We start from the raw sequence: 21,167 nt of genomic DNA, 5'->3' as shown, positions 1-21,167 counted from the left end.
AACTATCTAACTTGCCAGTTTATGGAGTAACCACTGCCAGGGATTTTAAGTCTCTGATATATAGCAACCCCTTGCTGCTCTTCTAGTCCAAAATCACCACTCGTTTCAAAAACCCAACATGGTTACACCAAAATACTGAACTCCAGGCTCCATAAAGGCCTTCACAGACCAACCAGTCTGTGTACGGGTAAATAACACACATTTGGAGGCAGTTGTGTACTCTGATCATTTTTATTACAAAACAGAACAAAACAGCGGCTCCAGGCGATAAAACAGATCGAAAACAAAAAGACTCCAATAGCTGCTTGAGCAACTGACCCACAGCTACAACACCAGGATTAAAGCACTTCACCATATATCATGCACAGAGACAGCACTCTGTAAGAAACACATGCTGGAAAACCAAAATTAAAAAAAGAAAAACACACATCACCTCAGCACAACGTCTGCAATAGGTAGGAAAAGGCCACAGCAGATCACAAGAACATCACATGTTGGTGAAAGGATCAGAGTCCACTTCTTGTCCTCCCCGGCAGGTTTGATAGCAGGGAATGTTTTCTTTTTTCTTTTCTTCTTCTTATTTTTAGTGGTTTGTATGACATCTCCGTGAAGTGCAGAGACACAGTCGCATCAGTGACTGGCTGACTCCCAGTGTCTCTGCTACCTACGATACTGTAAACAGTCTACACTATAAGGCGCACAGTTGAAAAATTTGCCCAACGAAAGAGCCACAACATCAGGTCATAAAGGGTTTGACGAGAAAATGCATCATCTTCATCATCAACTCTCTGCATATCTGGCATACCAACTGTCAATATGTCAAATGCAGGCAGTAAAATGCTGTTAGTTTTTTCAAATGGGCACCAAACACACACAAAAACTACATTTAAAGACAAAAATATGGACCCATTGTCGTTCTTTTTCCTAAAACATCAATCTTTTTTTTCAAATTAGGCACAAGGTACGGCACAGTAAACTCTTTTTTTCTTCAATACCTCGTTTGGTTGTTGATATCTAAAAGACACGGACACTCTGGGTCCCTCAAACGACACATTGTTTTTTATTTCACACACACAGAACAGTTGAAGTAACTCGCCTCTGGCATCTATCACTCCAAACCTCTCCAGAGCATTAAAGGGAGAACTCTTCCACCCTGGTTTCCTTGCTTTTTGATTGTTTACCTGTTTCGGTTCCAGTTTGAATCACCGTCCAAGAAGGAAACGACCACCGTGGAGTATCTTACAAAGACATAAGGCATTTAATTCATCTTTGCCTGAATGGTTTGCACATTAAAAATCTCTCCTCTCCACAACATAAGACAAAAATACTCTCAAACGTTAGACCTCAACAACCCCAACGATTTACTCTGCCCGTTTTTTTTTTCACAAACTATTTCAAACACTGATTGTCTACATTGTCAATAAAAAATATAAGGACGTAAACATGAAAAGATGTAAACACTGTTTTTTGATCCAAGAGTCTTGGATTATAAAACGTATTTGACCCTGTATGAGATGTGAGAAAAGTCTTTCGCACATGAGATGGAGGAGAAACGAGGTAGTCCACAAGAAAACTAATGGCCAGGGAAAGGGGATTATGGGTAACCGTTACCAGCTGTGGTGCAATTCTTAGATTGAGGGTCATGGTGGTTGGTGCATTGATCTATTCATCTTCTTAGCATAGCTCTGGTTGTTTTTAAGTGGTTGATATTTTTCTGATTTGGCAGGGAGAAGCTGATGGATGGCGCTCATTTCAACAATGAACCGCCCATGTTTCAGAAGATTCTGAAAGCTGTTGTTTTCCAGGTGAATCCGCAGTCATTGGATCTTAGGGGCCAAAGTGCTTTATAATCATAAATCAAGTCTTTATCCTCCTACTTAGTGTGTTCTTCAAACAATGCGGTAATCGAATGTGTCCTTCTCGGTGTGATCAGTCCAGTTGGACGAGGGCATGCTGCGGTAAGGGTCCAGCAGGATCCGGAAGCAGCGCACGATGAGCAGGGCCAGGAAGATGAAGAGCAGCAGCACGAAGACGAACGCGGCCTTCTGCTCCAACGTCAGGTACGAAGGCACGTGATGGCCGCCGCCCGACGAGGACAGCGTGCTGCTGAAGAGGCCCTCGGCCATCCTGGGCACATCCATGCTTGATCGTCTCGGCTCCAGCTCTCAAGTCGGTTGCTTAAAGATTGAGGAAGATGAGGACTCGGCGAACAAGACCTGTGGAAGAACCCAGACAGAGTATTTTACTGGAGAGTTTGTCCCTCTGTGGTTTGACAGATGAAACAGCAAACCAATATTATTAATGCAATCGTAGAAACATCTCAAATCTCAAGACTTTGAAGAGACAAAAGGAACAAAACAAAATGTGTCTCAGGCCGAAAGACAGCAGCTTTCAGAGGAGATTATTTTTGGGACTGCAGGCGAAAGCTGTTCAGCGAGCAAAAAAGGCTCAAGGGACTTCTTTGGCCTTGAATTTCTGCAGCTCAAGGGATTTGGATTGGCAGTTTGGATGTTCAGTTATTCAATATACTTGGGGCAACACTGATCTGATAGTAAAAAACGTGACTGACTTCAATAAATCACATCCAGCCTGCCATTCAGAAAACATCAAAACTATCACTAATTAATGACATTTCAATGCGGACCAATCTGCAGGGGGATTTCAATTCAGAGCCACCATTTCATTTCAAACATCGGCATAAATCAAAAGAAGTTCATTTCTCCTCTCGAGTGGATTACCTTAACAAGGCATGCACACAGAAATGTCAATGAAGGCTGGATAACAAGACCAGGTAAAGCAGACGAGTGCTCCTTAAGGTCCCGAAAGGCAGCATGAACTGGTTTATGCTAATGAAACTGAACATTTGCTCAGGAAGTCACATTCTTAAAGGTCAGAATGAACTGATCTGCTTAAAACCTTTGCATATTTCCTCTTTTAGTTCCTGAAATAGATGCTTTGTCTTTGAGCAGGTACCTGCTTCAAAAATGTAGCATAGTACTGCTGCAGGCAGGTCACAAAGTCGTGTGACCTACCTGCCAGGACATAACAGCTGACAGCTCATTTACCTTCTAGGCACCCGATTGTCGAATATTTGTCCTGTTTCCTCAGCTCACTGCTTTGCAACCCTCCTCCACCCAAGCTCCTCCTCTTTATGCTGTGTCTGATTTTACCAACATCAAATGTCCACTCTGTTCTTTACCCATAGGATCTTTGCTGCTGCTCTCCCTGCCTTGGCTTTTCATGTATGCAGATGAAAGGGAAGTGAGGTGTGCTCTCCCCTGCGTTAGACTTTGGAATTCCACATACAGTATGAACATGGAAGGGCAGGGAGCTCTCAAAACAGAACCATAGCGCCAAATATAACTCACTGCATGCAAACAATAACTCTCTTTGACATGGTTGGTCCTGACTAGGGATGCACCGATCTGATCCTGGTATCAGATCGGACTCAAAAAGCTAGATTGGATATCGGTGACAAAGGGCCGATATATAGTGCCGATCCATATGGCAGATCTCTTCATCTCAGTTCTATGCTTTTCTGTGTTTCCAACAGCCATGTGTGTCTCTTACGTCATCAGCACCGGCAGGTCTGTGCACTTTTGCCCGTTGGAGCATGATGGAGGATAACTACAGAGACTCTGCAGTTTAAGTGCATGCACGCTTCTTTTGCTAACAACTCCACTGGAAACTTGCAACATGTGCAGGGGTAATGTTTCAACGGATGGCAGTCGCTCTGAAAAATATAATGGAAGCCCAAAGGAGGAAGTTTACGTCAGCTGTAGCCGACTGCAAAGAAGGAAGAAACCTTCTATTAATGGATTCAAAGTGTGAAAAAATGGACAGATTATTGGATTTAACTGTTCTGGAACCTTGACATTAAGGGATTCCAGCCTCTGGTTTAGCACTTGGAACCCAGGTACAGTTCACCATCAAGTCAGAAAAGCCAAAACATGATTCTATCCTCACATTAAGGAATAGAGATTGTTAAATCAATACCAGATCGGATCGACTAGTATCGGTATCGGCAGATACCAAAGCCCAGGTATCGATATCGGTATCGGGACCTAAAAAGAAGGATCGGTGCATCCCTAGTCCTGACCCACAGTAATGCTGTAAGGAGGAGACATCTGGATGCCAGCATAGAAGCGCCCAAGTGTCAGTATTCAAATGTAAAAGAAGAAAAAGGAGGCATGGTGTGCAAAACTAGAGTGTCAGAATGTTAGGATGAATGTAAGGATGAATGTGAGGATGAATGTGAGGATGTTGTATGTGTTTAATATCCTCTCTGTTGGACAGGGAGCTCCTGGCTATCTTCACATTGGTACAGAAAACATCAGGGTGAGGGTCAGATAACACAATGTTTACTTTTGGAAATTATTGTTTTTGGTAAACCAGATGGCATGATGGCATAGACAGTGTTTTTGGTAATTTGGTGTCTCACTTTCGTCTATTCATCACCTCCATGTTCTCGCACCTGAAGAGTTGCTCTCGGCACCTTGAAGCTGTTCACTTTGGTGCATACATACAGATCCTCGAGGGTATCCTGAGCGTCTATATGAGACACTCAGGATCATTCGGAGGTATGAATGAGAACAGACTAGTTTAACATAATGCTAAAAAATGTAGGAATATTCAAATCCTCAAGGGCCCAGAAGGAAGGTTCAACCTTTGGGCTCATGGCAGGTTTATCCAGACTGAAATAACTCTGTATGATGTGTATTATAAATAGTTAATGGTTATAAATAGACAGAAAGCCATGCAACTTCACCTTGAGACACAGATTTGGTTATTGTCAGAGGCAGACTTCTTACATGTTTAAGCTTGTCAACTTAAGCTAGACAAGGTCAGAGGATGGAAGTGGGTACCCCCAGAGGTCTTTGGAGGGGTCTTCAGGGGTCTTCAGTCAATTTAATTTCCCTTTAATTCCATCCCACAATGAACACAGTGACAAAGGAAAATATTAAAGAACGACTGTGATAACTCAACATTAGATGATACAAGTTGTTTGTATATAACAGTTTGTTGGGATAATAAAGTATCCTAAAGTCAAGGTCTTGACCGTGTCTCTCCTGTACCCCCGACCAGCTCAGACACAGAGATTAGGGAGTGACAGTAATTGCTCCCACAGGATACAGACCCCACAGGTGGTAAGGTTAATTTGTTGGTCAGCTTCAGTCGCCGGAGTTCCTCATTTGCATTAGAGACGAGTTTGTCATAAAAACGACCCCGCAATGTGACTTTATTCATCACAATGAGAAAAAAAAAAAACCTGGAGTTTGAACAGGAGGAGCAGCTTGCAGCTTTCTGTGTGAATCATTTTTCCTGGCATAAAGAGGACAAACACGTTGAATATGGAGAAGACCTCGGCTCAGCTTGTCTGTTCAATAAACAAAGCTCGTAGAAAACATAATAATCCAAAAACAGCCAGCAGGACGAGACTGGCCATTGTTTTCGTGTCTGTCACTGAGAAGCTGCTGCTCTAGTTTTTAAATGTTGTCTTTTTTTTTGGAGTACAGGGTCATTACACACTAAACTGTTTATGCAAATCTTTGATATGGGAGACATCTGAGGTTGTTTCAATGCTTACAGGAAGTTCTCAAAGCAGTGTTTCTGTAACGGGTTGAGTTATGACCCACAAGCAGTATCGGAAGCCAAGAGATCGGTTGGTAATGACCTTTATTGAACAGTTCAATAGACACGGGCAACAGGCGAATAGTCTCTCTACCTCGAACACAGGTAGGGAATCGAGTCTCTCGGGGCTCGATGATAGCCTGACGAATCAAGCACAGGTGACAGACAGATCCCGGAGGGAGTTGAAGAACAGACTCACTCGTACTCCGCAGGAGGACAGGACGCCAAACGGCCACGAGGACAGACAGGCAGAACCCCGGAAGGGCGAAGGCAGAACTCGTAGTCAGGGACAGAAGGCGTAGGTTTTTTTCCTGGGAAGAGGCGAGGAGGGATGGTCACGGGCAGGCAGGGTCGGCAACGGGAGATCAGTCCGGAGAAGAACGCTGGAAAGTCTTGCACGAGGTCAAAGAACAATCTGGCAAGGAGTGGAGAGTGGCTGCTGCTTATAAACCGGCTTGATTGCAGATGAGGAGCAGGTGAGTGTGCAGGTGAACTGGGTTGCCTGATGAGGGGGCGTGGCTGGCCAGCAGAGTGGAGCAGAGGCAAGGAGAGTGGAAAATTACTCACAGAGGGGAGGAGGTGAGCAGACTGTGACAGTTTCAGCAGCTTCTGACCGTGATCTTTTTTTACTGAGGTCTGAAGAAACTAATAATAATAATAATAATACATTTTATTTATAAAGTGCTTTTCTGAGAACTCAAAGACGCTGCACAAAGGATAAAAACATCATATAAAACAACAGAATAATAAAAACATGAATAAAATACATTTAAAAGCAATCATTCGTTAAAAGCAATTCTAAACAGGAGGGTTTTGGTGAGTGATTTGAAGGTGGACAGGTTGGGGCAGTTTCGAATGTTAAGTGGTAAGGCGTTCCAGAGGGTGGGGGCGGCGACAGAGAAAGCTCTGTCCCCCAAGGTTCGGTGCTCGGTGTCAGGTGGTAGGGAGAGGAGGTGGGCGTTGGAGGATCGGAGGTTACGGGAGGGGGTGTGGTGATGGAGCAGGTCGGTGAGGTAAGAGGGGGCCTTGTTGTGGAGGGCTTTGTGGGTGAGGCGGAGGATTTTGAAATGTATGCGCTGTTTGATAGGGAGCCAGTGGAGGTTTTGGAGGACAGGGGTGATGTGGTCACGGGAGCGGGTGTGGGTGAGCAGGCGGGCGGCAGAGTTCTGGATGTATTGTAGTTTGTTGAGTTGTTTTGAAGGAAGGCCGTAGAAGATGCTGTTACAGTAGTCGAGTCTGGAAGTGATAAAGGCGTGGATCAGGGTTTCGGCGGTGGAAAAGGAGAGAGATGGAAGGAGACGGGCGATATTTTTAAGGTGGAAGAAGGCGGTTTTGGTGATGTGCTTGATGTGCTGTTCCAGAGTGAGATGGGAGTCCAAAATGATACCGAGGTTGTGAACATGTGAGGACGGAGTGAGGGAAGCATTGTCGATGGGGAGGTTGAAGTTGTTGGTGGTTGTGGTGAGGGATTTGGGGCGGATGATTATGAGGTCAGATTTTTCACAGTTGAGTTGGAGGTAGTTTTTTTTGCAGGCAGTTGGTCAGGGTGGAGAGGGCTGGAGCAGTTATGGAATTGGTGGAGATGTAAAGTTGGATGTCGTCAGCGTCGCAGTGGAAGCGGAGACCGTGACGACGGATGATTTGACCGTCGTCGCGGTCAAATGAACAAACAACATGAGTAGCTTTTGATTCTGTGAAGTAGTTTGATCATCAGGGATGTATCAATTCATCAATGTGGATCATCTATTGATTGGTTGAACAGCAATCCATCACAAATCAATAGAAAGCCTAAACACCTATCTCACATCTTGATTTTGAGCCATGCGCTTTTATTTTGAAATTCCTACCCCTTGCCTGATTCACATGTGCTCCTTTGTGTCCTGATAAACTTCCAAATAATGAGAATGATAATACCAATAAATAAATTGGATGAAGAAGATATTCACTCTCCTCTCAGGAATAAATCAGCTCTGAGGGATTATTTCAATTATGGAGAAATATGCAAACAATGTTGATGTGAAATGAAATACACCCATGCTAATAGAGGCTGCTGCCTGCGTAACACAACTGACCAACTTTTTAAATACCAAACAAACTCCAGAGCTTTCTAAAGTTGGTTGATCACACATCCTTCACATGTTTTCTCTGTTAGACGAAGGGGGAGTTGAGTATCAGGACATGAAATCAAAGGTAAGCCACAGAAGCAACAGAAGCAACAGAGACAGATGCTATGATGACAGTCTCTGAAGTTGTCTCACTGCTACACGCAACAGATGGATGTGCAGACATCTTCACTGTTCTCATCTTAAAAATGATCTCCTCCTTCAAACTCAGATGTTTTTAATTATTATCCCTTGTTGTGTGTCACTCTTGCAGGTTTAGTCTCTTTATCTCATGATGTAAACATCATCGGCTCTACTTGAACGTTGGTGGCAATGATTCCTGAATTACCAGAGACTGGCAGCAAAAAAGTCTGGATCAAATTTTTACCTGTTTGCATTCATACATGCAGGTCACCCCAAAATGTAATCAAGTGTTTGGGAGTTTGGTGCACGTGTACAGTACAGCTTATGTCAAGGCAGGGAAAAATAACAATCGTGCCTAAAATGATGCATCATTGTTCATTGGGTGAAAAATAGAAAGCTTTCTGGCAGAGGGCTCTGACGTTTGGTGGGTAGGTAGGTAATTGTTATGATGTTGCAAAAACTAATTTAATAAAACATTTGCCATTATTTTGAAAGAACAGCTTGAGAGAGACAGGAAATGTAGAGAAAGAGGGGTGAATGACATGCACCTAGTCATGCTGGAACAAGGAACTAATCCTGGACCCTGTACGCGGGGCACCTGCTCTACCAACTGAGCCAAACCAGAGCCACGATAAGATGTTGAGTTGCAGGCATGAAATACACAATCAACTGAAATTAAGTTTGCTTTTAATGCAGGTAGTTGTCAACACAAGGAGTCCATTTGGTCTAGGTCAGGGGCGTCAAACTCATTTCAGTTCAGGGGCCACATACAGCCCAAGTTGATCTGAAGTGGGCCGGACCAGCAAAATCAAAACATAATAACCTATAAATAACAACAACTCTACATTTTTCCCTTTGTTTTAGTGCAAAAAAGTTCAAGTACATTCTGAAAATGTTCACATTTAATGAACTCTCCTTCTACAAAAACAGCTGTTGTATTTTTTGCCATGATGAGTCTCACATTGGGCCTATTATTCTTCTATTTAAGCCCTGCAACCTGCTGCAAACACACCAAACACATGTTACCCATTCACCTGATACACAGAGTGTGATGTTTACTGCAAAAGAACAGAGATTATAATAATGAAGAAGGTAAAGTTGATTATTTTGGACTCCTCAGCTCCAACAGTTTGCTTGCTGGACTGTGTTGTATGCAGAGGTGTAGTGCTACTGTTAGTAGTTAGTGGATCATCTTATAGTGCTCTAAAAAGTCTTCATGAATCTCAACCGGATTATGCAAACAGAAAGTCATCTATTTTCTCACTTTGAGAACAAATGTCCTGGAAAAAGAGCACTGTTCAGGTTCTGGTTTGCTCTGTCAGCACTATGATTGTATGCGACCCCCAGAGGACAAATCTCAAATAGTAGTTACTTTTGTTGAAAAATTGCAGTTAATGTCTTCTCTGTAATCTTTTCACTTTGCAAAGTCTTCTGCGGGCCGGATTGGAACCTCTGGCGGGCCGGTTTTGGCCCGCGGGCCGCATGTTTGACACCCCTGGTCTAGGTGAACAAGAAAGAGGCAACAATGCTATTAACTTTAGCTCCAAATCAAAGGTCTAGAAACGATTGATGGCAGCTCTCACTGGTGTCCTGTCCCAGTGGATTCCATCGTAGTCCTACTTCTGTCACCAGATTGTGGCAGTTTAATTGGCTGATAACACTTCATGACCAAAAACTACAGCCCAAAGGTTGCACAGTGTGACCCTGTGTCTTGTAGGTAAATTGTTTTGCTGTGAGCTCCACTTTGGCTCCTCTCATCCCTCTCTGATCAAATAGATCTACAGTACCTCATCAGTTGCAATTTCAGAAATATTTGCGTAACCCAAACTTCAATCCTACTCTCGTTTTGTCCCTCTGTAACGCTCCTGTAAGCGTGAAGCGCCGTCACACAGGCTGACGATCACTGGGGAGGGGTGCTGGATGTTATGAGGCGGCTTAAAGTGACGAGACAGGAAGGAGAAGTGTCTCTCTGCCAGGAAAAAAATCAGTGTTGGGAAGATCTCAGGAGAGAGATAGACAGGGAGCAGACTTCAGTCCTGCTTGGCTGATCAGCAGCCTGTAATCCATCATACTTAACACTCAAATATGATATTCCACGGCACTGATTCATCGCCCTTTACTTGAAAAGAGAAGTAGAAATGGGCTGTTTTCTTTGTTTTTTCACTGTCAAATCCTAAACTTGTCTTCTTGTCTGCATGCAGGTTGAGGTGAGGTTACTGTGGTTTCACACTTTAGGTCAGAAATCAGGGTGCGGTTTGATTGCAGGTTATGCAAGGCAAACTTCAAAGCATCCAAACATTTAAACATCAGCAGCTTTATGACTAACAGCTCAGAGTTTGAAGCTTTTCTTGACGGCTCCCCGCTGAGAGACATTTAAGCTTCTCATGACAGATGTAGAGAGAGAAACATTTCCAGTTTTAAAAAAACAAGATCTCCACCCCTTCAAAAAGGTCAAACGACTGATCTATTAATGTTCCAACTTCATCAGCAGCTACATTTCAGGGGGAATAATAATTGCTTGTGCAGAGCAGAAAAGCTTCCAGATAACAAACCCCAGATACGTGATTTGAGAAGTTATTTTGGTCCGGGGATCAGTGACGGCTGCTGCTGTGGTGAAGAGAGGAGGAGATCATTTTAAAAGAAGAGAGTGTGACGAAAAAATCAAGCCAAATTTAGAAATAAATTCTAATTATGCAGGAGCAGCTGATCTAACCTGCTGGGGTGTGTGTCTGTTTGTGTGTATGAGTGTGTTTACTGTGATGAGACAAGGATCAGAGGAAGTCATGGGAATTACTGGACGCCATTTGTCAGCATTTTGCCAATCAACAAAATAAAAGTGTTGTTTTATGAAAAGTTTGCAAAGATGGCCACCAAGGAGCTTTCATTGGGAGAAAAACATTTATTCTGGGACGGTCCTAAACTGAGTTAATATTGGAATGAAATCCACAAAACATTCAGCAAAGTGTTTGAGGCTTAAGTACCCATGACCTTTGAGGGTCTCTACTTGGGTCACATTCTGTGTCTGAAAAAGAGGAGTGATACAAAGCTACTGCAAGAGCCAGTAAAAAAAATCCCTCACGAGAAGGCGGCTTTTAAACCAGCAGCACCCACAGGGGACGACCGGTTTGGAATCATCTTGGAAATATTCAAAATGGAGAGTTTGACTTTCTCTCTGAGGATCCAAAAGGACAAAATCTATGAAAATTGGAGGAAGTGGATTCAATTTGTAGATTTTCTATGACTCCATCAATAAGGGATCACCCCTCCCACCTTTGGAGAACAAAACATAAACATAAGCTCCTCTAGTTCCTATTTAAATAGTTATATATCTATCGGTTGGTGTCAGGCAGGGGTTCCCAAAGTGTGGGTCGGGACCCCCTGGGGGGTTCATGAGATGTCTTCTAGAATGTTTCTTTTTTTTAAGTTTTCTAAAAAATATTACATTTTACCCATTATAGTAAAAATATATCAACAAAAATAGTAGCATAACTTGAAATAAAACCTTGAAAATAGAAAATGTAATGAGTTTTCTGCCTTTCTTTGTCTCCAGATGACTCCTAAGTTTAGGGTTAGTGAACAGGTAATTATCAAAAGCATCAGTAGCAGCAGGTTAATTCATAACTGCACAGGAAACACAGACACACGCTCATGTAGGTAGGGTCATGTTCTTCAGACCAGCTAAATGAAGCCACATTAAATCACTTTGAGGGACAGCGGGGGTCGAGAGTCTTTGGCAACTATATTTTGGTGGTCTTGGGCTGAAAAGTTTGGGAACCCCTGGTGTAAGGGATATATGCAGGAGAACGACGGTTGGAAGGTTGACAATAGAAGTAAGAGGACGAAGTGTTGATTCATGTCTGAAGAGGTGAAGATTCATGTATTTATACACGGATGCATTCACCTGGAAAGACGATGGAGGATGGAAACATTGCAGGACTGAGTGGACTTAAGGCCTGGTTTATATACTTCTGCGTTGCCCCTACGCAGCAGGGGCTGATACGGTCATGAGCTCCACATACTTGTGCGTCGATGTGTCCTTGACGCGCAGCAATTCTCCACCGAAACCCTTGAGGGCAGTGTGGTCTCTCTGATAGCCAATCGCCTGCTCCCGGCCCCGCTACGATCTCTCTTTACTTTTCCACAGCGATTCACAGCGTGTTCTGTTAATCTACAGCTGATACATGTTGCTGTTTATCATACAGACATGATTACATGAAGAATAGAGAGGAGGAGATGAAATACACGGCCAATGTGATGGGTTGGCGACCTGTCCAGGGTGTACCCTGCCTTCCGCTTGAAGCCAGCTGGGATAGGCTCCAGCCCCCCGTGACCCCTTAGAGGGATAAGTGGTCAAGATAATGCATGAGCGGAAGTCCTGTAAATGCTGGAATACAATGCCTGACCAATCACAGAGCTTGTGGACTGAGTCGATTCAACAGGTAGTGGTGCACGTCAGCTATGTGTGTAGGTCTCTGCGTAGGTACGGGAGCTACGCGGTCCTCTGGCGTAGGCTACACCGTCGATTCGACACAGAAGTATAAATCAGCTTTTAGACAGGCCAATTAGCCAGGCTACTTCTTTCTGTGCTCAAACATATGAATGACTGGAAAATGATAACTGCAAATATCAAAGTGTTGTAAATGTTGTGATGTTACCCTTTCCAAAACCAGATTAAATACATAAATAAATACATTTAAAAAAATTAATTATACCAAAGTGTGCATTTAAATTATTAAATATATCATTACATTTAGTGTTGAATGTATTATTGAGTATATATGGAAACCCCAGATAGACTCCCATACTGCGTTTTGATACACACAGGCCGCTGTTTGTGTCTGCATAAGCCTCCACGTACGCACCTTTTCAAACCAAACCCAGCTAGAACCTGGAAATTGCAGCAGAATGAATTCAAATCACTTCAGAAATCATTTCAGTCCACCCAGAGGACTGCAAAAATTCAAAACAAGTTCCCTTTTGTGTCCTCCACATTTCTCCAAGCCATTAAAAAGCTCAGTTTAACGCTCATGGCCTTCATCTCTGCCAACATTCTGATATAAAATCGAAAATTCAGTATTTTGCTCTTACGCCTCACTGATCTTTATTTTCCTGCAATAATCAGAGAGGCCAGAAACACTTGACTGGCTCGCAGTATGAAAAATCTTGCGTACGTGATTGAAAGAAGTCCTCACTCTGTATCTGTTCTCATTGGGATTCCCTCATTTGATCAAAAATAGAGTAAAAACAACGTCTCTTTTTTTTATTGATTCCACATTTGAAATCTCCTGAAATGAGAGCAGCTGAGGAAAAAAAACAAAACTCAGAGGCGCCTTGAGCACAGCATGAGAAATCCAGTTTCTTGATTGTTTGCTCTGTTTTTCCTCAAACTGGAGGGAGTCATTTCTCTTTGATTGATTTATTGTGTTTTCCCTTTTTCTTTCTCCTGGAGGTTAAGAGGAACAGGTGAGGTGTCGTCTGAAAATGAGAGGACGATTTCTTGCAAAGAGCATCTCCATCTTTTAAAATTAATTCCCCTGAATCATAACCTCTAATCTCACACACAGAGTTGAATCATTTCATGCAAATGTATAAAAAGAGACACATAAGAGGACAACTTCTTGCTCTGAGCTTACACTGTGATACCATTCTAGATAAGTATGCAAAAATATGCACTTCATAAAAATGCAAATTAGTGCTGATTAGACTGTGAACCATCACACTGATACAGTCTGTTTAATTTAGCCTGATCCATCCAAATGCATGTCGGGATCAAAGGTAGACACACCCGCAGCACCAGCGCAGGAATGCTCGACAACAAGTCAGAAATGAAGAGCCGCCATTTACATCCTCCAAAAACCCCTCCAAGTAACCTGTCCGCACCTGTATGTACATTCCCTGCTTTACATTGCACACACTAACCGGCGTTTGGGTTCCTTTGACGCACACGTGGATGCATCAAAACGCATCCAAAGACGATGTTTAACGCCTCCAGTGCGTCTGCAGGGCATCTTTTACGCCTTCACAGACACAAAATCAGCCTTAAAATGAAACCATCTGGGTGAGAAACAGCCTCAGATGTGCTGCTGAGAGACACAGAGTCCGTAAACACTAACCTGTTGTTATCAGGGGAGCTCGGGAATCTCCGTCAGCGCTGCCTCTCCATCCCCGGTGATCCTGCGTTTCTTGTTTTCTCCTTCACCGGAACAAAAACACAGAGCAAGACGCGTCCTCGTGCACAGCAGGGCTCCTCACTTCATGACAGAAGAGGAAGGACTCCCTCTCTCACTGTGCTGATTTCTCTGTCTTTGCTGACTGAGACCTCACCCCGTCTTGCGGCTCTTGTGTTTTGTGTGTGTGTGTGTGTGTGTGTTGCTCCCTCCTCCCCTCCTCCTCCTCCTCCTCGTCCTGACGCGCCGCTCATCCCCGCAGACACCGCGCGCACGCAGGGATCGGGATAGTGGTACCCCGTCGCTACTGGCAACCTGTTGCCATAGCAATCCTCCAGGTAGGCTATATCTTTTGCAAAAGGGGGGAGGAAGGAAAAGGTGTGGCTAATGTGTGGTATCTCCCCACAGGATCAAATATTAGGAGGCAGAGAGGAGAAGAAGAGAAGTGAGCGCGCTCAAAGAAAAGATGTAAGAGGAGGTCACGGGTTAGAGGTGACCTTTATGTTAAAACTTCAATCCTTTGATGGACAGCATGAGGACATGATGTCTTAATGTGCCATATGTAAGGGATAATGTGTGGTTAGCAGGTTGTTGTGGGGAAAAAGAATCCGGACAGGGTGAGACAAGACTCAGATATGAAGTGGAGAGGTCTTGACCACCCTGAAGGTGTTTCAACTACATGGGCCAGACATGACCATCAAACAAGCCGGGGAGGGGGGGTCTGGCACCGAGTAGTTCCTTGAGCACCTCCTCTTTTTTGCATTCTTTGTACAGGATGGGAATAAAGTAACGTTGGTTCAACACGTCGATCAAAGGCTCAGAGCAGAAAGCCTTCCACAATAAGGATGTGAGTCTCCTCCTCTTCCTTATTGTCAGACTTTGGGATGATCCCAGTATCCAGGGTGTTATTAACCAGTGGCGGTTCTAGACCAATTTTACTGGGGGGGCCAGGCTGGGGCCAAGGGTGTTGTCAGAGGGACACATTCAACCCTGACAAAAGAGACTGAGAAGGGCGAGGACCGGCTGAGAACAAACTGGCAAAACATCAGTGCATCCCTTTATACTAGATATATATACTACTGTGTACTAGATCAACATGCAGACTGACAGCAGCTGATTGGCTGTTTACACTCAACATGAGTCCCTTAGCGCTCTAAGGGACTGGAACCAAGTGCCACATGCATGTGTTCCATCTGTAACATTGGCGTGACACCGAAGCTTCTTTTATTGTATAATATTATTTTGGTGTGGAGGGGGTGCCACAGGGGGGTCCAGGTTCAGTTTTACAGGGGCACTGGCCCCTGTTGGCCCCTCCTTGGAACCGCCACTGTTATTAACGCCATGAGATTTCTCAAACTTCACCTGCTAACCATACATTACCCGGCCACTAACTTAAAATACAAACATGTTGTCAAAAACATTGATTCAAATATTATATTATTGATTTAAAATTACTTATTTTTACAGTTTTTAAAAAAGAATCCCAGTGATTCCTCATCAGTTAGCGTTCCATTGTGATGGATTCTTATCTGCCTGTTAAATGTGACCGAACTCTTTTCAGTGCATGCGATCAGTTTGACTCTGGTGTTGCTCATGTCAGTGAATGTTAATAACCGCTGTCAAGGGGTTGTGACCAATTAGAATCAAGCTTCTTACACAACCAGAAGATCAGTAAGAAAGCCTGGTGATAACCTGCTATAATTAATAGACTTTATAATAAACAGCTGCATTTTTTCCCCTCCGAAAGAACTCAACTCTGATTCCACTGCAGATGGATCACCAGTTGCTGAAGCCCGGATATTTGCAGCCACAGTTTGAAATGATGGCGCATGTCTCCAGCAGAAAACAGACTCATCACTTGTTTTTATTTATTCATATTGTGGTGACAAGCCTAAATGTCTCTGCTGTCTCTGCCTGACTGATGCAAATCCCCCTCAGAGCCTCGGGAGGACGTGACAGTCAGTGAAGGGGTCACAGAGTGACTGTGCAGAGCACCGAGGGGGGGATCTGAGATTACATAATGCCTTCAGTCAACTGTAACTGTGTTACTGCAGGGCAGCGTCCCCACCTGGTGGCGGTCAGTGAGTACTGCAGGGAGATGCACTACGGCTTAAATTACATGAGAAATGTTTGTATTGAGACATTTTGGAATACGTCAAAGTTAAATGTATTTAAAAATGAACTGCAGAGGAAGATGATGTTTAGAAGGATACAACTTACTTATTGCAGGATGAAATCAATACTCTTTGTGCATGCGGCAGCTGTGATGTATAACCCCTTCATGGTGGTTGAATCAGGTGTTAAACCCCTGAAAGAAAAGAAGAACAGTTAAAGAAACAGACTAATTTGCCCACACGTTTGAAGAAAGGCACTTCACTGTCTCATCAGTGTTCATATGAAGCTTCAGACGAACTTCTTAGCATAGCTCAGAATAAAAAGAGAAGAGACACAGCTAGCCAAAACAAAATCCACTAAAAATTACCTCTAAAGCTCGGTTACTTAACAAGTTACATCTCGTTTGTTTCTGCTTTACAGAGAATGAAGCTTGTGTTGTTTCTCTGTCGTTACTTGCAGGAGATTTCAGTTGCTGTTTTATCTTCTCTTCATTGTGATGTTGCACAGCTGAGACTGCAGATGCACTTTCATGCTGGCCGCACATCAAACAACTTTTTGAGTGATTTTAAACTCAGAGAAAAAAATTCTCAAAGTCAGAATAAAATCAGTTGGTGTTAAGTTATCATGAAACACAATCCAGACTGTTTTAAGGCAGTCTTAAGGGAATTTAGGACTGTTTTTAAACCACATGAATTTACCAGGAACAAATATGGCAATATGAGGATTTTTGGTTTTGCTATTCATAGGAGTTCAGATTAAAACTGGGTAATAAGAGAGAGTAGAAACAAACAGGTATCACGGGCCATTGAAGGACTTTTGCTAAGAGACAGGCCAGCTGTTTGCTCTCCATTAGCTTCGACAGCCGTCACCTGATAAAACTACTTGTAAAGTTATTGTTCAGATTGAAGAAGACATATTTTGGGTTTGCATAAGTATTTCAAAAAGGTCACGTAACATACCCTAGTTAAATCATGTTATGTGCATGCATACCTTTAGACACTTCCTATCTCAGAGCGACGCAGAAAAACTAGTCCATGCATTTGTTACCTCCAGGTTAGATTACTGTAACTCCCTCTTATCAGGCTGCCCCAATAAGTCTCTAAAGATTCTTCAGCTAGTTCAAAACGCCGCAGCTCGAGCATTGACTAAAACTAGGAAGAGGGAGCACATTTCTCCAGTGCTAGCTTCTCTACACTGGCTCCCAATAAAATGTAGAATAGAAATTAAAATCCTTCTTTTAACCTACAAAGCCCTTAAAAATCAGGCACCCTCGTACCTTAAAGAGCTCATAGTGCCCCATTACCCCTCTAGAACTCTACGCTCCCAACATGCAGGCTTGCTAGTTGTACCTAAAATCTCTAAAAGTAGTGTGGGAGGTAGAACCTTCAGTTATCAGGCCCCTCTCCTTTGGAATCTTCTACCAGTCATGGTCCAGGAGGCGGACACCCTCTCCACTTTTAAGAGTAGGCTTCAAACTTTCCTTTTTGATAAAGCTTATAGTTAGAGCTGGATCAGGCTTGGACCAGCTTTGGTCATGCTGCTATAGGCCTAGACTGCCGGGGGAACTGGCACACTGACACACTGGGATCCTAGCTCACCCCCTTCCCCCCAACCCCCTCATCACTTACTTTAACTCTGCCTGTCCCATTAAAGTTACTAACCATAGACCTTTCTGGAGTCCCTGAGCTCCCTTGTCTCGTAGATTCCTCTGAGCTGCCGTAGACGTCCTCCTGCTGTGGACGATCTGGACTCCAGCTGATACGGACGTGCTGGACTCCAGCGGCAACAGCTTCTACGACTCGTCTCATCACTATCACTTCTCTCTCTTACTCCCCTCTATCTGTCTATCCAGACCCAACTCGGTCGAGGCATGATGTCTGTCTAACATGAGTCTGGTCCTGCTGGAGGTTTCTGCCTGTTAAAAGGAAGTTTTTCCTCACCACTGTAACTAGCTAAATACTGCGATGTGCAATGCTCATGGTGGATTAAGGTGGGGTCAGACTGAGTCTTACCCTGTCTTGAAGTTGGGTCTCTGTTCATAATTTGACATAGTGTGGTCTAGACCTCCTGTGTTTGTAAAAGCGTCTTGAGATAACGTTTGTTGTGATTTGGCGCTATACAAATAAAGATTGATTGATTGATACCTTGAATAGTCTAGGTGACTTATGATAGCTTATCATCCACTTTACTTACCAATCACCTGGCTGTGTTAATTGCTTGATTCTGATTGGTCAAAATCTAGATAACAATGATGATTCATTCTGAATAGCAAGAGCAATGTCAGGAGAAACCAAATCACATGAAGCATCAAATCAATCAGCATGAAAGGAGTCAGGCACATTTATAAAATTGTGCATTTTCCTGTTGACCATGTGGCAAAAGCAGTAATGCCTGACATCTGTAAACAGCATGAAGACAAGAGTACCCCACTGAAACTAATGGCGGATTAGAGTCAAAGAAATGTTGACCAAACAGAAGGTAACAGACGAGAAGCAATCACAAACTGCAGCATGGTATAGGCTTTGGAAGAGTTACAGGGATGGATGAATGGGAAGAAAATGCCAACAGAGAAGTTAGCAGGAAGAGGAGCTTATACACAGGCTGCTGTTTCTGCATCTGTTAAGAACGCTAACAGAGAAACACTAACGTTTTGACTTTACTGGGATGAAAATGTTTAGTTTAATGTGATTAAAACATCAAAACAGGCTAATGTTAAGACTTTAATGACTTAAAATGCAGACTTTAATGTTAATTTGATGCACAGGTAGGTTAATGGAAATGGAAACGCCATGAAATCCCTTCAGGGGGTATATCCCCCTCCTCCATGTGAGCACCAGCTGACTCTACATTATCCCTTCCATTATCAACATGACCTTTTCTGGTGTGGGTCATCCATCCACCCATCTATCTGCTGACGGTTGATACATCACTTACACCCACTACAAGGCATGTTTTGCATTGCACACAATTAGAAAAGAGATGCCTCCATGAATATGTGATTCACTGGGAGCATGTTTGAACTATAAGGACGTTTTCCTTGAATGTAAAGTTGTTCTTTTAGTACAGGAGCCTGAAGTTAGTCGGGCATTCAGCCCATAATCAGAGCTTAGAGCTCCACAGAGGATCAGAAACTTGTTTTAAACCCTTTTAATTTCTTTACCGTATCACCTTCATCTTAATATTTCAAAGAGGGCTTACAGAAAAAAAAGGTGATTTTGCTCCGTTGATGTAGAAGGTGTTTTACTCCAGAGAGAGAACAGTACAGGTGCAAATTCAGGGGAAACTATCACCAGTTTTCCACAAAAGATAAAAGAGCGTCTGCTGTTTTTGGACTCTCACCATGTCTGTAGCCTAAGGATTTTTTGCAACTTTGGAGGCTGTTATCCATTTTCACTTTAAATGGAGTCAGTGTTATGGCTGATATCTCTAACTCAACATGATTTGTATGCAAAAAATAAGTTGAATAAGAGATGAAGTAGATACAGCGTGCATATGAATTACAGCACGCCCATTAATCCACGACAGCCAGAGTGATTTCACAGAACAGGAAGGCGTAATCACTCTGATTTAAAAACATCATGTCAGCCACTCACTATGAAAACGCTCACCTAATACATTTTATACAACATGGTTATGAAAGCCTGGGTATGTGGGCTGCTGATTGGACGGCTGAGACAGCGGAGGAAGCTGATTGGATGCTGCTGCTGCTGTGTCAGTCTCTCAGCTCTCAGTTCATGCTTCAGAAGACAAAGATCAGAGAAAAATAAGAGTGGGTTTTTTACACAGTTTCACCTTTTATAGCCGGTTAGCAGAGCAGAGCTGTCCATGTGTGCTGAAACAAAGCTGCACATGAAGGTGTTTTTGTTCCCCTGACTCATGAATACACACAAAGCAACAGTTTGTCTGTGCTGCAGGTGATCATTTCAGATCATTTGACTATGAAAGATTTTGTTTAGCTGCTTTGACATGACAGTAAAGATGCCAAATATCAGGATCTAACATTTTACGACAGTTCCCTGTTTGCTTGAGATGCTGTCAGTGTTGCGCCTCACACTCAGCTTGAATTTATGCACAAAAAATAAATAATATACAAGACAAACACCGTGCACATGAATTACAAGTCTGTTCCACATGCCAGTTTGACATCTGTCATGTCATGTTGAGGAGGAGGAGCACATTCTGCACAACTGAATAGGTCTACAGAGTCTGCATGATTATTCAACTTTGATAAATCCCTGGTTGGGAAAGAATTATCGCAGTGATACCCGAAGGTCACTGCTGGGCAAACTGTGTCAGTGTTCTTAGATGTAATTGATATGCATCTGACATGTTTTATTCATACAGTAGAAGAATAGATTTAAAAAAGGTATAGCTTATATAGGATTTAATTTCACTGTGCCACAGGAGAGGTTGTGATGTAAATGCAGAATGCAGCCACAAGACTTTAACTTTAGTCCCTTAATGTCTGGACTATCACTCCAGTTTTAGCACATTGTGAGATGTTTGTTTCCTCTTGCTGCTGGTTCACAGAACAACTCAAACATGGGATCCAAAGTACGTTTGAAGGTTTATTAAACAAATTAAAGGATCAGTTTAATGCTGTCAGAGGTGTGGACGTGGATGTGCATGATTTTTGCTTTGTACAAACAAAAGGAAAAAGGGAAATATTTCATATCTAAATTAACAGTGTCCCATAATGATTATTATAAAGATAATTCAGAACTAAGGTTTACACTTACATCAACAATGCATCCACTTCAGGTAATCCTCTGAAACCATATGGCATAGAGAGAGAGAGAAAGAAAGGTACTTTATTGATCCCCAGAGGGGAAATTCAATTTTTTTCACTCATGCTATTTTTGGACATGCTACACATGCAGTTTTTTTTGGTATATACATACAAATGCACACACATGCAGTGAACATGCTTAGGGAGAGATGTCAGAGTGAGGATACTGCCGTCAACCAGCACACCCAGAGCAGTTGGGGGTTCGGTGCCTTGCTCAAT

At 43.0% G+C, this 21,167-nt stretch overlaps 1 protein-coding gene across 1 annotated transcript; it reads right to left on the bottom strand.

The window, feature by feature from the left end:
- Positions 1 to 215: 215 nt before the first annotated feature.
- LOC117823003 (cortexin-3) lies at positions 216 to 14,261 on the bottom strand. The gene is made up of 2 exons (XM_034698020.1): positions 13,991 to 14,261; positions 216 to 2,216 (listed from the first exon to the last, which is right to left on the bottom strand). The coding sequence occupies exon 2, from the start codon at positions 2,139 to 2,141 to the stop codon at positions 1,890 to 1,892; it is 252 nt and encodes an 83-aa protein (XP_034553911.1). The 5' UTR covers positions 2,142 to 2,216; positions 13,991 to 14,261; the 3' UTR covers positions 216 to 1,889.
- Positions 14,262 to 21,167: the final 6,906 nt, after the last annotated feature.

This window comes from Notolabrus celidotus, chromosome 12, assembly GCF_009762535.1.
Source record: "Notolabrus celidotus isolate fNotCel1 chromosome 12, fNotCel1.pri, whole genome shotgun sequence".
NCBI lineage: Eukaryota > Metazoa > Chordata > Actinopteri > Labriformes > Labridae > Notolabrus > Notolabrus celidotus.
The sequence above is the reverse complement of the archived record's forward strand: the minus strand, read 5'-3'. Positions and strand labels throughout refer to the sequence as shown.

Bases quoted from the DNA above. Each gene is read 5' to 3' on its own strand.
- LOC117823003 (XM_034698020.1), bottom strand. From the start codon at position 2,141: ATGGATGTGCCCAGGATGGCCGAGGGCCTCTTCAGCAGCACGCTGTCC.